Source organism: Condylura cristata, unplaced genomic scaffold (assembly GCF_000260355.1).
Source record: "Condylura cristata isolate star-nosed mole 26May11 unplaced genomic scaffold, ConCri1.0 scaffold00037, whole genome shotgun sequence".
Classification (NCBI taxonomy): Eukaryota; Metazoa; Chordata; class Mammalia; order Eulipotyphla; family Talpidae; genus Condylura; species Condylura cristata.
The window spans coordinates 6,448,321-6,464,688 of NW_004567138.1; the positions used below are offsets into that span (position 1 = coordinate 6,448,321).

Genomic DNA, 16,368 nt, shown 5'->3' on the forward strand with positions numbered 1-16,368 from the left:
TTTTTGTTTTTAAAAACAATTTTATAAAGAAATAATTATACCATAGCATTTTGAAAGATATATTATTTCATTGGGTAAAATGTTCATGATTTAATACAATCTTCTTTTTAACAATTTTTTCACCTTTCACTGAACTCCCTATGTCCATACCCCGTCTGCTCCCCTCTTACATCCCCTCCTTCCTCTCCTCTGTTCCCTCTCATAGTCATTGAATTCCTTTTGCTGAGTTCAAGATTTCTATCATTCTTTGCATATGATTATTTTTTTGGTATTTGTAGTCCACAGATGAGTAAATGCATCTGATATCTTTCTTCTACTTTTTGAATTATTTCACTCAACATAATCATCTTGAGGTCCATTCATTTTGTCCCAAATGCCACTATTTTGCCTTTCTTCATAGCTGTGTAGTTCTCCATTGAGAGAGGAAGTTAAAGGGGTGGAGAGAGGGGGAATATACATACACATATATGCATATATACACATATATATGCATATATACGCATATATATGAGTATTTTGGGGGGTTTTTACAATTATGTGTTGATATGTGTGAAAAAAGTAGTATGGAGGAGGAAGGAGAAAGGATTCCTGGATAATTGAATATCAATATGTAGAAATGATCTTAGATCCTTTTGATAAACAAAGTAACAAAGTGGGGCCCTCCCTGGTGGCGCAGCAGGTTAAAGCACTGCACAAAGAAGCTTAAGCCACTTCCACATGAGTTCGATCCCCGCCTGCCCCGGAGGAGCTCCACATGGCGAGGCAGACCTCCCCAGGCCCGCCCGCTGCCCCCCTCAGCAGTGTACTTAGTCGATCTGCCTGTTCTGTACCCCACTCTGTCTCTGGTGAATCCTCTCACCCTCTGCATCTCTGGCCTGTACCCCAGTTCTGTATGAATAAATAAATAAATCTTAAAAAAAAGAAAAGTAACAAAGTGAATCGAGCACCTACATGTAAGCTAAAAACTAAAATCTTTAAGAAAAAATACAGGAGGGACAGGAGGGATGTTTGTCCTTGAGTTGTGCAAAAAGTTCTCAGAAATGACACAAAAAGCCTGAGTGACAAAAGGAGAAATTGATAAACTGAACTTAATTAAATTGAAAAACATTTATTTTTCAAAAGCTACTATCATCAAAAGGAAGTCATAAATGACAGATCAAGAAAAAGTATTTGCAAATCATATCGTATAAAGATCATATAATCAGAATAAATATTCTTAAAACTCAGTGAGACAACTACTATAGTTAAAATACTGATGGAGTACTATACTATTAGTAAGGGTTCCCCGTAGAAACAACTGGGATATGTGTGGGTGTTTATGAAGAGATGTATAAGAAATTGGCACACATCATTATGGGGGCTGAGAGTCCCCAAATTACAACATCAACTACCTACAGACCTAAGAGTGATGCATTGTTCAAGTCCCAGCACCTGAAAATCAAGAGAGCTCATAATGGACAATTCTGTGGGTTGGGAACCATGAAGAGCTAGTATTTCAGTTATGGTTGAGGCTGAGAAAGACCAGAGACTTAAGTTGAACAGTCCAGCAGGAAGAGAGGGCTCTTACTCAGAATGTTGGTTATTCAAATGCCTGTGAGGAGGAGCGCACATTGCTTTACTCAACCTGATGATTGAAATGTCAGTTTCATCTAGAAACGCCATCACAGACACACTCAAAATGATGTTTAACTAAATGGGACCCTCTGTGACCTAGTCAAGTGGACGTGAAAGTGGCCATCACAGCCTACTGCCAAACAAGAAATGCACAGGTTGACTCAAGTAGGGAGAGATGCCCAGTTTCATTGGTTACTTGGAAACGCGTAGTCAGACTACAGGAAGAGGGATGTTGGTGAGAATATTTTAGGATAAACTGGTCTTGGTGACAACATGGAGAAAGCTCTTACATTGACCATGGGAATAAATGATTCCATCTCTTTAGAAAACAGCTTTTTTTCTTATAAAGCTAACATTTGCTTTATGACCCACCACTTCCATTCCTGGGAATCTCCATGGAATGAAAACATGTGTCCACAAATGTACTCAGAGAAGAGTTTTCATATAGGTGTTGCTTGGCAGCAATCCAATTGTCCTTCAGCTGGTCAACAGATTTAACAAAATGCAGTATATTGTGTATGGGAGCTGCCATGGGCTAGAAACTTGAGGGAATTTGAGGGGTCATGGATGGGAGTGTTTTAAAATTTGATACGATTGTACAGTTGTGTAAGTTTATTTATAACGATTGACTTGTACTCTGTCAGTGGGTGAATTTCACAAGGTGTAGCTCAGTCATAAAAAATGTGCGTATATAAAATGTTTCACAGTAAATGTGAAAAACAATTGGGGAATCTGTCAGGGAATGGAAATTTTTGTACTATTCCATCTTATATGGCAATGAATTAAAAATTTCATAATTATAAAAACTTGAATGTATTACAGTGGTTTGATTTCCTTTTGTAATAGTTCTTTAAAATGAATTAAGGAACTTTTAAAAAAGGCTCTATCTTTAAAATGTCATTTTGTCTTAGATTTTTATTTTTTGGTTTATTTGATTTGCTTCATGCTTTGAGCAGACACATCTACTTTCGTGACTTTTTCTCTGCAGGACAGTTGCTAGCAGCCCCAGTGCCTCAGTGAAGCTGTCCTGCTGTTTGTACAGAATGGGGTGCTGCTAGGGAGCATTCCTACCTCCTGGCATGACATTGCGAGGCGATTTCTGTGCCCCTTTCTGTGCAGTATAAACGTGTAGATATTATTAGCACTTTGACTGAAGGATGCGAACACTGCTATTTCTCCCTTTGGCAATATTTCTTAGGTTCAGTGAACACATCTTCTTTATTATTTTTTTTCCCCCATGAAAGAAAAAGTTAAATGCAAATATCAACACATTTGTTGAGAGCAGTAACTTAAAGTGAAGTTGTGTCACTCATGTTAAGGTATATTTATATGCTGTATTTGAAGGTCACTCTGTAAGACTGCTCGGCCAGAAGAAGGATAATGGAAAACGGTTGGGGGGAGCACGACTGGATTTGCCAAAGATTAGGAAGAATCCACTGATAGAAATCATCTCCATCAATACGGGGTAAGCTTCTCTCAAGTTATCATCAAATACTCAATATACTTCATGAATTCAGTTTCTTATTTTTCTTCCTGGACATATAACCTAGACAAGTAGTTCCACATTTTCCAAATGGGAAAGAAAAATCAGAAAAATATAAACTACTTATATGTAGTTCCCTTTAAGATGCTTCCTGTATACTACTTACACTTATATTGGCAGCAAAGTTTTATATCTTTAGTTAATGTTACTCTGATTTCCTTTTTGGTAATAATGAAGGCTTCACTTCCCAGCTTTGTCCTTGGTTGAAGTCTTTTCAGAAATGTCAACACATACCATTTGTGACTATTTTTTCAGTAGAAGTATAGTAAATATTGACTGAGATATTAACCATATTTTGATTATTAACTACATGAAACACATATTGGTTAACATTTTTAAAAGATTTATTATGCATATAGAACTGGGGTACAGGCCAGAGGGCATGGGCCATTAGAGGATTCACCAAAGACAGAGTGGGGAGCTGGACAGGCTGACTGACGAAGTACATTGCTGAGGGGAGCAGCGTCCGGGTTAGGAGAAGTCTGCTGTGCCAAGTGGATCACCTCCCTGCGGGAATCGAACTCATGCTGAAGTGGCTTTAGCTCCTTAGTGCTGTGCTTTAACCTGGTGTGCCACCAGGGAGGGCCCTGAAATACATATTTTGAAATGTTCTTTCTAAGAACCTTAAATTGAAATTGAACATCATGACTGAGTATTAAATACTTTTAATTTCTACATGTGAGTCTGAAGATCTCCCTAATTATATCTCTTGGTATATTAATTTATACTTGGTATTACTTGCATTTGTTGAATTTGGTTCCTTTAAATAATGACTGCACATGGAAAGGTTTTGGGTTCCCACTTTAAGTTCTGTCTTAATAGTCGAAATGTCTGACAAGGCCAAGGCCTTTGTTTCCTTAAGCCATGGGGAGTCTCTGCACCCCATAACAGCCTCACATTTCCCACATTGACAAAGCTTCTTTTTGGCTTTGTCTTCCCTCTTGAAAAACTGTTTTCTTCATACTGTTTCCTGCTGAGAGCAGGTGAACTCACTTTGCCTTCCCAGCATCGTTTTACCTCTCTTCCTCTCTGTAAGCACTGTTGCTGCTGTGGTCACTGGTCACCCTTCCTCTGGCCGTCCCCATCACACTGCTGCCAGGGTTGGGGAGGGCCGAGATCTCAGGGACCCTCCACCCAAGTCCCAGGGGTCTTTCAGTTGACCTGGTGAATTTGTCCAGAACCAACATCTGGCCTTCGTTGTGAAGATTACAAGACCTGAAATCATCAAACTCAGGTTGGAGTCTCAGATTTGGCAGTGAGACATGTTGTCGCATTAACCACGGTATCTAATACCTTCTGTGTCTCTCACCTGCACCAAGTCATCATGCAAGGGTGCCGCCATTTTCTGTGTCTGCTCCCCTTCTCCCTCGATACTGCATTGCTGGCATTCTTAAATTAACTCTCATTTCCTATACATACTTACAGCACGCCCTTTACATTCCTCTCCTCCACGTTTGCCTTATTTTCTTGTATAGTTCCTCACAGTTGAAGAAAACGATACATGTATTAATGTATGTTTATTGATATTTTTTGTCTCCTGGCAGTTCCATGATAGCGAGGACTCTTACAATTTGCCATTGTGTCCCTAGTACACAGCAGGACGCACACAGTAGGGGTTAAGTGAATTTAATTGAGCGAATGAATCACTGATCTTTATAATTTAATGTTTCAATGGGATTATGCTATGTCCTCCTCATAGTGCAGACAGCTTTGCTAGTTGGACAGTAGTATTTGGAGATTGGGGTACTTCCTCCTAAATCAGCTACTTAGAGAGAAGAAGAAAAAAAATGCTTTTTCAGAATCTCATTTTTTGGGGTGTTAACTGTGCTGTACTGATTAACACCTTTTTGGCTAAAAGCAATCCTTTAAGTACAATTTTATCTTAGAGTCCCTCAAATCCTATTTTATTAAAATCATATCTTCAGGGTGACTTTGCAACTGTTTTTGACCCACTGAGTCTTAATTTTAACTGTTTTCAAAGATGTTTTATTTTCTAGTGTGTGTGTACTTTTTACATTCACCCCTTTCAGTATCAGTCATCCTGAGCTATTTGAAATTGTCTATTTGAAATTGTCAAACTAATGATTCTTCTCAGTAATGGTTCTGGGCCTCTCTGTACGCTGTCAGGTCTCCTGGCATGGAGACTCACTTTTCATTGTTTCTTCTGAACTGAGCTACCTGTCCTTTCTTTGGGTGGTTGCTTGTTCCTCCTCCTAGGGCTGAACTAAATGCACCCCTCCTTCCTTTGTGCATATGATAGAGCATTTCCATTTTACCCTGGTTACGGCATTCTTACCAATGTATATTTTACACTAAAGTACAAGCCCCTTGGGTTCTGAAAGTATTTAATTTTTCATTTAATTTTTCTGAGGTCAGTGTCTACTACAATGTGAGTACTCACTACATGCTTGTTAAATAAATGTTTTGCTTTAAAAATGTTACCCTTTCTTGCAACCATACAGTCTTTAAAAGTGGCTTTAGGTAGATGGGGGGCAGAGGGAAGAGAACCCAAAATGTTTAAGTAACGATTTTAAATAGCATTAATTTTTTTCATGCATGCTTAATTTCCCTTCTTTTGGATTTAGTGTTTTCAAAAATTGGACAATACCCTGAATTTTTAGTCCATTCATATTGCTGCCACTCATCTCATCCTCTCACTTTATGGTTAAATTGACCTTTCCTAATAAGTAAATTATACTTTTTGACATTAAGAGAATTCAGTCCATATTGTCTTTCATTGAAATTGGAATTTCTAACCTTCTCTTACTACAAATCATTGTCCTTAATTTGATTTCAGCCTTATCACTTGTTCTCATGTGAAAGTATCTCTGTGCGTTCTTCTCTGTCATCATGCTTAATATTTTGGTGTTCTTCCCTGCATAAAGCTCGTTGTTTTTTTTCCATTTAAACTTAAATGAAACTGTTTTCAAAGAATTGTACTCATGATTAATTCTTTTTTTTTTAAATGGTTTATTTATTTATGCATTCAGAATTGGGGTACAGGCCAGAGGTGCAGGGGCGATGAGAGACTTCACCAGAGACAGAGTGGGGAGCAAAACGGACAGATCGATGAAGTTCACTGCTGAGGGGAGCAGCTGGCGAGACAGGAGAGGTGTGCCGCACCATGTGGGTCACCTCCTGGGTGGGGATTGAACTTGCACCGAAGGGGCCACTGCCAGCTTCACAGTGTAGCGCTTTAACCATTGCACCACCAGGGAGGGCCAACTCATGATTAATTGTTTGGAGATTTTTGAATAGATGAGGAAACTAAGGTGCTGAGACATTAAATGACTTCATTGTTATGAAACTAATGATTGGGCCAGGTCCTTAATATTAACTCCTGTGAGATACCTCTGTGAATTCAGAGGAGTAAGGAATGATAGAGGGATCTGTGGAGCTGAATAATTTCTTAATTGTGATGACTTTTGAACAGGGCCCTTGGTAAGTAGAATTTTGATAATTATGTTTGGCGGTATATTCAACCTCTATTGCTGCTGTAGCACTGACAGATTGGGTCACTCCAGCAACACAAATTGCTGTCTTCCAATTCTCGAGCTCCAAGTCTCACACAGGTCTTAATATGAATGTCAGGTTGTCAGCAGAACTGTGTTCTGTAGGCTCTTGAGGAGATCTGCTCTCTTTCTTTTGTCAGCATCTCCAGTCAGCTCATATTGCAGGCTCCTGGTGCCCTTCCTCGCCTTTGTAGTTGGCAACATTGTATTTCGTCATGACTTTCTTTCCCACATCTCCCTCTGCCTCTGCTAAGTGCCACCTGGGTAATTAATTTAAGGACAGTCCCCTTCTTGTAATGCCACCTGATTAATAACTTTAACATCACATACAACTTTAAATTCCCATTTGGAATGTAGGACTCTGGGGAGTTTGGATAGGAATGATGAGAAAATTGTGGATTGAGAATAGAATGAACAAAGATTGGAATGGGCCGTGTGAGTTCTCCAGTAAATTTCATGAAGGTGGGATACATTCTCTTTTATATGAAGAGTTGAGTTTTCCAGGATGAGAAATTACCCTTAATTCATTTGGTGTAGGTAATGGTGAGCTACTGGTCTCTGGGACAGAGGTGAGACATACTCATAGCTGGGCACAGGAAGCTTATCCTGGCAGTTTTGTGCTGGAAGACAGGAGGCAAGGAAACCACTTTGGAGGATATTGTAGTAACCCAGCAGGAAGGAGTGAGGGCCTGAGAGGTCATATCCGGAATGAAAAGCAAGGATAGCAGGACTGGGTGATGGTTGAATAGATGAGCTTAGCGCATTCCAGTGGAGTTACTTGTCACAGTGGACTTGGAGGTTCCAAAGAATGGTTGGAGATGGGCAGAGAAGGCCAAAAAGGGACTTTGGTTGTAGGAGTGAGAGTGAACGAGGTCGCTGGAATGGCCATTGCCCATGTATAGGAAATGGGAGGTGACAGAGTAATCATCTCTGAAATAGAAATAACCAGAGGACTTTTCTTCTTCTTTTTTTTTGTTTTAAATATGGGCTGTTAAATACTATCAGTAGTTTTAGATTCCTTAAAGAGAAATTATATTAAGATAGGGGAACCATTTCTGTGAGTTTCTATAGAAACCTGGTTAGAAATTCTACTAAATTTTTGCTATAGAAGGATTGTTCTTTTTGAGGAGCTTAAATATAAAGTAAGAGAGATCATCTTTAGAGAATAGAAAGGTTTTTCAGCCTGAGTTTGTTTAGAGACAGAAGAATAAGAATTAGTAATCCAGTAATAGGAACAACTGTTTCAAGAAGTCTATGTACACAGAAAGGTAAACCATGCAGAGGAAGAGAGACCTTTTGCTTTCTTAGAGATGAGAGTGGAAGGCTTGGATTTCAGTGTTGACCTTACGAGTTCCTTTTTCTCAGACATCTTGCCACTTTAATTTAGAGAAAGCAGTTCATTTCCTCACGTGATTTGGCAAAAGTGGGGGCAGAGTATTCATCATGGGTCCTTTTATAGCTAACAAACCACACTCTTTTGGATGACACTAACTTGAGATTGGGACGATTCTCGATTGGGCCGCCTTTTCCCCCTTCCTGGAATTTGTTTTGTTTCTTCTCCCATCTTTGGTGGTGGGGATTAGTTGGTATTTCTACCTTTTGTGTTTTCTATAAATTGGAATCTATTTCTCACATTAGATTCTAATTAACTATTTGGCTGAGATAATCTACATACAAAAGTTGATATTTCACGCTCATTTTTTCTCATTAAATTAGTGGAGTGAGGCAGCACTTTTGAAGCACAACAGAATACGGTATGTGTGGGTATTTATGTAGAGTTAGCAACCAAGAGCTGTGGTCAACATCATTGGGAGTCAACCTGTTCGTAAACAAAAGAATGAGCTGAGGTTGAACTGGAGGCCCAATTTGTGTGATGGCCTGGCCTTTTCTGTTAGTGAGAATGGAGGCAGAGGCAGAGGATGGGAGAGTAATATAAAGGCCGACAAGTAAAAAAAATCTGAAATTGGGTCATAAAGAAAATCTGTGCTTCATTTTGCTTTCTATGTGACTATTAAAGTCATCATTTTTGACAATTCTTTGGCAATTTTCATTCTTCCAAAGTCAAAGTTAGATGCTGCTTAGTGAGTTCTGATGTGAGTTATATTATCAGCTTTTTAGCTACTACTATCAGATTATCCCTGGCTTGAAGGGCTGATCCTCCCCTGGGCTAAACACATCATAGAAAATACTGTTTGACCCTGTAATACCTTACTATACTTTCTCTTTTGAAATGTACTTTTCTTTCTTATTATTTGCCATCTGTCAGACATAAAATAGTGCTGTATGGGAACCTTTAAAAAGAATTCAACTTTTCCTGCTGCTATGTACTTGAATTTATTGCCATTTTCCAAAGCATGTGTTATTTCTCCTTTTCCCACCCCCAAACAGCTTAGGTGTGGGAAAACAGTCTTAATTTGGGTCTTTTCACTACCTTTGTGTAATGTCCAGAATTTATTGTTCCTGTTCCAGTAGTAGATACATAGGCTTCTCTGATTTTTTTTGCGATATTTGATCAGAAATGCATTTAAACACTTAATAACTTGAATTAAGGTTCTAAATTGATCTCATTAGATGTTTGACTATAGTTGATATCATACAGTAATTTTAATATTTGGGGAGGATAGAACTTGGGGCATGTTATAATCCTTTCTAATCCCTTTGAAATGATTTCATATTTTGATAATGATTTATTCAGTAATGACTTATTGAGTCATTATGTCTTAGCAGGTGTCAAGATGTAAAATACCCTTATATTTTTCAGTTTAATCCTAGACTTGTTGAAATGTACCAATTACGGCGCTATTGTAGATCTGCTCTTTTGAGAACAGCCCCTTCAGCCTCAGTTCACCTCAGAGACAGCTGTTAGAGTAAGCCATCTTTTTTATTGGGGACAATAGCTCAAGATAAACATTTTCCAAAAAATTAAATGGAATTTACGGTCTTTCTCTATGTTAAACATTGTTAGCTAATATCACAGCTTTGTATGCTTGCCAGTGCTGATTGCAAATTAACCTGCCAATTTTGTCATATTTCGTTTTTAGGTTTTGTTTCCTTTAAAAGAAATAAACAGTAGTAGTTACCAGTGCAGATTTCATTTTTTCCTTACAATCCAGCTGTCAGATATATAATGAAAGTAATTCCCAGTCCAAAATTTGCAGTAAGAATTTATTAAGTAATCTGACGTAGTCTAGCTGTTCATGTAAGCTTGAAGTCCTAACTCCCTCTTTTTGAGGAGATTAAATCTTACCTTGCTCAGAAGTTTCACTTGAACCAAATGAGACAATATTGTCAGCTTCAGGCAACCAGTATTCTCTACCTAGTGTCTAGAATATAGCTAGGCATCTTTTATGCTCTCGGTCTGCTACCCAGAGTATGGTCCTCGGATGAGTGTTGGGTCATTGACTATTGAGGACTGGTTTCTGAAAAAACAGAACTTGAAAGACAAATCTTAGAAATTTAAGGCAGATTAACACTTCTGTATTTTTTTTTTTTAAGATTTATTTATTCATACAGAACTGGGGTACAGGCCAGAGGGATGTGGAGGGTGAGAGGATTCACCGGGGACAGAGTGGGGAGCAGAACAGGCAGGTCGATGAAGTACACTGCTGAGGGGAGCAGTGGGCGGATCAGGAGAGTTCTGCCGCGCCATGTGGTCACCTCCGGGTCAGGAGGGGAATCGAACTCATGCGAAAGTGGCTTTAGCTTCTTACTGCTGTGCTTTAACCCGCTGCGCCACCAGGGAGGGCCAACACTGCTGTATTGTTATTATATCTTTAAGAATACTGGTTTACAAGAGGTTGTAAGAATCTTTATCTGTCAGTAGTTTGAGAAACACTGGCCTTTGTGTTACAAGATTGTTTACCCTGTTCTGGTAAATGTTTTAGCCAATTCACTTGAGTGTCAATAATTTCACTAATGAGATCTTCTTTCTATTGTATTTTATGTGGTTGGTTAACTATTCATGGTTATTAGTTAATCCCTACTATCACAAATGAAAACTTATATCTGTCACTTATTAAGCTAGTCTGTGAAACTAGTTTAAACCTCTGGTTTTGACCAAACATTAAAGAAAGATAAAACATACCAATAATTTTTGGAAAAAAGACTCTGTGATTAGATACTAGCAGAGTGACTGCTCTTAGAGTTGTAGCTGACAGTAATGGGCACATTTTCATTATGCTCTTTATATAAAAATCTTTTAGACTAAATTATAGACATCCCCATGTGAAACTTGAATCTAGAAGGTATAGCTGTTCTTTTGGCACATGCCCGAATTATGTGGAGAGCTGTTGTTACTCTTGTTGTATAAGCGCCAGGAGGCCAGGGACCTTATCTCTTATGAACTTGGTATGCGACACTTGTCTGTTGACCTTGATACCAAAGTCTGGTCATGTTAAAGCTAAAGTGTTAAAGCTCCCCTGTCACAACAGCAGTGTGACTGATCTCATGTTCCAGCAGCAGTGTCACAGCTCTAGTGCTACAGCAGTCATCTTAGAACTTGAGTGTTATTGCAGAGATGGTCAAGCCCCCCCTGCCTGTTACAGCCCCAGAACGACAGCAAGTCAACTATTTGCTGTCACTAATTTGGAGCCTTCAGGACTGCAGCCTGCTGAATACAGACTGAAGAAGCATTGCGTTGAGTGCCCAAGGAGTATGGCTGCGTGTAGGCAAAAGGAGCAGAGCTCAGTCCTCTGCACATGGGATTTTTAGTCAGTGTGGTTCTGATTGATGGAAAAATGGTTCCACTTTTAATCCTGGGTGTGGCTTCCCAGTATGGTTTCATTTTCTTGTGGGAGTGGGTGTGTCTGCGCATTGCTGCCTCATGCCTGGGCATGTGGATGCGCCAGGGACCTGACCCTCAACAGCCTTTGGCTCTGTTTGGTCATTACCTTGTTCTTGGATGTCTCCATGTTCACGTTTGTTATTTTCTTACAAGCCTTTTCCGAGAAGGTAGCAGAGTCACCCATTGAAGAGAGTCCTGCACTTGGGGTTGGGAGTCACAGATGTATTTTCTAGCCGCACGAAGCCAATAATTAGTGACCTCAGCATGGCGGTCTTTGCTAGCATGGACACGTGCTGCGACCCCGTGTGCAGCTTGACACACTGGGCACTTTGGTGTCTGCCTTACAACTTTGGTGCTGCTGTGTCCTGTCACCTGCTTACCTTCTCAGGAGAACTCCCCTTTATTTGCCTTTATCCTTTGTACTTTTTAGAATTTAGGGCTGCAAATTTATCCAGTTCATTCTGAGCTCCTCAGTTTCCTATTTGTTTAGTGTTAAGTGAACATTGGGCAAATAAACTTAAAAATAAGAATTCATCCTAGTCTCTCCCACATTTTCCAGTGCAGTGTCTGCTCCCAAGTCACTGCATAAGTATTTTAGTATTTCAGTGACAGCAGTGTTACTTGAATGCAGACATGATTTTTTTTTTTTCTGTCTGAGCTGGAATATAAATCTAATTACTTTCTCTTGCAATAGATGATTATTTTGTAGGGAAAAAGAATATGACAATTTAGACTATGAATGAACTGAAACTTATCTCAAACAATTAAATGTGTGAAATTGAAGTATCTGTGGCAATTTTGAACTTGTTACATTTTTACTCTTTTATATAAAACCTAGTTGTCCTGAAATTTGCAGCTCTTTTGATGTCTTCAGTGGGGTTTCGTAGCATCTTATTTTCATTTAAATGTTGTACAAAAGAAATTTTAAAGTATTATAGTATATGTTAATACTATTTAGGAAAGATCATTCATAAGAACAGTGGATGGCACTATTGGTACATACCTCTGAAGTAGTTACTCTTCAGTTGCATGCTGGCTTAATAAATGTCTTGAAATAAGTGGTCCAGTTACAATTTTAGGCAATCCTGGGACAGAGATTTCATTTTAAATTTTGTGAATTGTTTATGTAATCATCATTTCATATAAATGTTGAACTAGGTTTATTTCCATGAGTAATTTTAGATGGAGACATGGCTAGGTTGTAAAAATTCTTTCAAATTCTAGCATATTGTAAGACATCATTATTCTTACTAATGTGTACATTTTTCACTTACTGCTTTTTTATTAAAGGAAATTATTTAGTACGAAGGAGGAAGGATAACCTGCAACTTGGAGAAAAGGACCAACATTTAAAGTTTAGGTACATAATTAAAGAAATCTGAGACTGAAATTGATTCTGTAGAATGGTTAACAGTTTTTTTTTTTTTTCTTTTCAGGCTAATTCGTAGATGGTTTGGTGAAAAGACCTATTATTTATAAAACCTTTCATTCTTCAGAAAGTTTACTATGTAAAAATCTTATTTTTTGCTCTTTAACAAAAGAGCCAGGTCTCTGGACATATATTCATTCAACAAGTATGGTTTAATAGTAATTGAAAATCTAGATCACAGGAAATAACTATAAAATATTCACTTATAACATTCTTAAGTGCAGTACGAGAGGAGTGAATAAACTTACCTTAGGGCAATGAATGACTGCTTGCATGAGACAGAGAGGGCTTATACTGGAAGTGATATTTAGGCTGTATCTTAAAGTACCTTAGAGGTGGGTTGAAAGGCAGTTGAGACATGAACAGTTGTATTGAGTTGTACAGAGTGCATCAGCATGGTGGTGTTTTGAGTAAGGGAATGGCAGGAGGTAGGCTAAGATGAGGGAGCTTGAATTTTTTTGGGTTCACATCTTGGCCTTACTCATTTCATTTTTTGCTGTGTGACATTGTATCAGTTATTCCGCCTCTCTATAAGCCTCAGTTTTCTCATCTATTATATTGAAATAATAATAGTGTTGTAAGAATTAAGAGATCACCTCTTTAAATTTAATAATGCAACTCCTGGCACATAATGTTTGTTCAATGCAATTACTATTTTTTTTTACTATTACAACTATGTAGAAGACAGCCCTCACTTTGGTTAATTAGTTTGTCATTTGGTTCACACCACAGTCTCTCGGAAGTGGCAGAGTGAAGACTTGAACTGCATTATCTAGCCAGTTCTTTTATCAGTAAACAACAAGGACCGTGTCTGAAGACCCAACTTTCTATCCTTGCATTGGAACTGTATCGTTGAGTTAATTCAAAGAAAAGCCAGTTAGATCTAAGAAAAAAAAATTGAGACAAAGCTAGAGGATAGCTTACTAAATCTGAGAAAGATGCTCTCGGCTCCAGATTTTTCCAGAGAGAATGGTAAATGTGGGCTGATCCAGTGAGTCTTCAAAGGGAGATGGCCTGAGGGAATTCTGCTGTGTCCTTCCATTGTCCTGTGTCATTTGCCTCTAAAAATGCATTATGTTTCTGCAGGAGACCGTCCCCAACTTCATTAGCTTGTCGTTTACTTCAAACCACAGACCAGTAAGTGGCAGAGTCATGACTTGAACCACATCATTTAACCACTATGAATTTGAATTTCCTATAATGAACTTTAAAGGATTGGACTGCTAACTAGCATGGATTCATCAGTAGATAGCTGATGGCTATACTCCTGTCGTGTGTGTGTGTGTGTATGTATGTATGTATGCTTGTGTGCATGTGTGCAAATTGGCATGTGAGTTTTAGGGGTCATGAAAATGAATTGCATTTGCAAGGGCACAGTGGGAGTGGAAGATTGGGCATATCAGAAGAGCTGCCATCTGTCAGTTTTCCTGTTGCTTCAAGAAAACTTGTTTTCCAGCCCCTATCAGGAAGGGAAAAGAACCACAAGACTTCTGTAGTCCAATTTTAATTAAATGTAATCGCGTGCATATATAAATTGTGGATAAAGGTCTTTTGGGGTTTTCCCAATACAAAAATAACATATCTGTGATACTCAGTTTGGAAACCACTTGGCTTTTATTTTACTACATCTCAGCATGGTAGCACTGTTGTTTTATTTTTTCTAATCCTGACAAAGCAGAATGTTGTATTTGGCTTTTTGAAAAGCCAATAGTACGCAGTTAAGACCTCATTTACTTTATCTGATGAAGTAGTCTCTGAGGAATGTGTATTTTTCTGTAAGTCCACTAATGAAACTGGGTTTAAAGCAAAATCCTTTTTTGAAATCCTGCTTTCTGTTTTTAAATAATGTATGTAGCTTAGCGATTGGTATTACGTATGTTTTGTGGTTTTTTTTTTTTTTTTTTTTTTTTTTTTTAGGTTATCCTGAGCACACTAAATGTGTGTGAAGGTATGGTTTGAGAAAACTTTCCTAGTTTGTAAAGTTCCTTTTACATATTGTTTTGTTACTGCATTTCAAGAAAACACAAACCATCTGAAATGGAATTTTTAATCTATTCTGTCTCCATTTTCTTTTCCCATCTCTGCTGTTCCTCCCCCTCCTCCGGTACATCTAATAAAGAATGTGAGAATGCAAGGATGGATTTGTCTACTTAGGGGCAGTAGCCCCATGTGAATGTAAGATATCCCCATCAAGATTGGTTCTCCACCTTACTCACTGAATTGTTCATGCATTTGTTTATTTTTTTGCTCATTATTCATTTATGCAGCAAGCATTTGCAGAATGTATGTATCAAGCGCTCAGTGCAATTAAAAAAAAAAACCCAGCTTACCCAGTTTATCTTTGTCCTACAGCATCTCAGTCTAGGATAGTTTGGTTAATTGGTAAAGAACTCTGTCTTGGTCTTCATGGAATAGGATTTTTTTTTTTAAATAAGTTTGAAACTTAGAGTTGTGTAACTAGAAGTCACGACAGATTCACATAGTGATTAAAGTAGGATTTGCAAAATAGGATGCCCGAAACTGTTTTATAATATAAACAGCATATACATCCAATATACACATACACTACATTATAATATTTTAGTGTGCAAGATGTGAGCCGTGTCAGCCAGTGAGCCCCTTTTTGACATTTGACTACATTGAGAATTCATCTACCTTTGTCTCACACTGTTCTCAGGAATGCAGGCAGCCCCTGATTGCCTGGGTTACTCTGGCCTTACTAACAGCTCTAGTTGCACTTGTGAAGAGTGGAATTGTTGAATCCCATTTGCTTACTCCAGTTTCTTGTTCTTTATTTCTATCATAAGTTTGCTGTTTTTCATTTTTCTGTGTTGAATTGTCTACTTGCAAAGTAAGGAGCAAAACAATAAATACAAAGACATGGTGTCACAACAGCACTGGTGTTGACACTTTGAACACATTTTGGAAAGTGAGATGGCAGCCGTGCAAGTGGCCATGAGGGAGCAGAAGTTCTGCTGTTGCTAAAGCAGTTTCAGTGACGATTGGTAGCTGCATGGTGGCTGACGTCATTCGTGTCCTCTCTGTGTCTGAGCTGACTTGTATTTACATATTTTGTTTTTTGTTTTTTGGGGGCAGTCATTTATCACGTGGGTAGTTTTCTTTATTTCATGTCCTCTTTTTTTGTCCAGATATTCTATTTGGTATATAACTAAATACCTTAGTATGCTCTTAAAATTTTTATGGTAGATTTTCAAGGGTAAATGGTACAGGAAAGAATAATACAGTTGTTTCAGGTTTTGTTCTTTTTACAAGTTGTAATATGATTGTTATTTGCGTACTCTAATTCCAGTCTAACTGTGACAAGGTCTTATACATAGGATGTTTGTCTGGCACGCTTCCCCAATGCTTGCTTGAAGTAGCCTCAGTGTGGCTTGCCTATTTTCGTAGTTTCCTTTCCTTAAGCCAGTGATGCTTTGCTCACATCTCAGTGAGTCATAGATCACTTTAATTGATGAACTGTGTTACC

The 16,368-nt window shown here is 38.3% G+C and overlaps 1 protein-coding gene across 2 annotated transcripts in view; it reads left to right on the top strand.

The window, feature by feature from the left end:
* Window positions 1-16,368, top strand: part of CDKAL1 (CDK5 regulatory subunit associated protein 1-like 1) — a 604,990-nt gene that overhangs the window by 207,023 nt on the left and 381,599 nt on the right. For both annotated transcript variants that reach the window (XM_004693314.2, XM_012732965.1), the window contains one exon: window positions 2,959-3,079. In XM_004693314.2, the coding sequence (XP_004693371.1) occupies window positions 2,959-3,079 (121 nt within the window). The remainder of the gene's footprint in view (window positions 1-2,958; window positions 3,080-16,368) is intronic.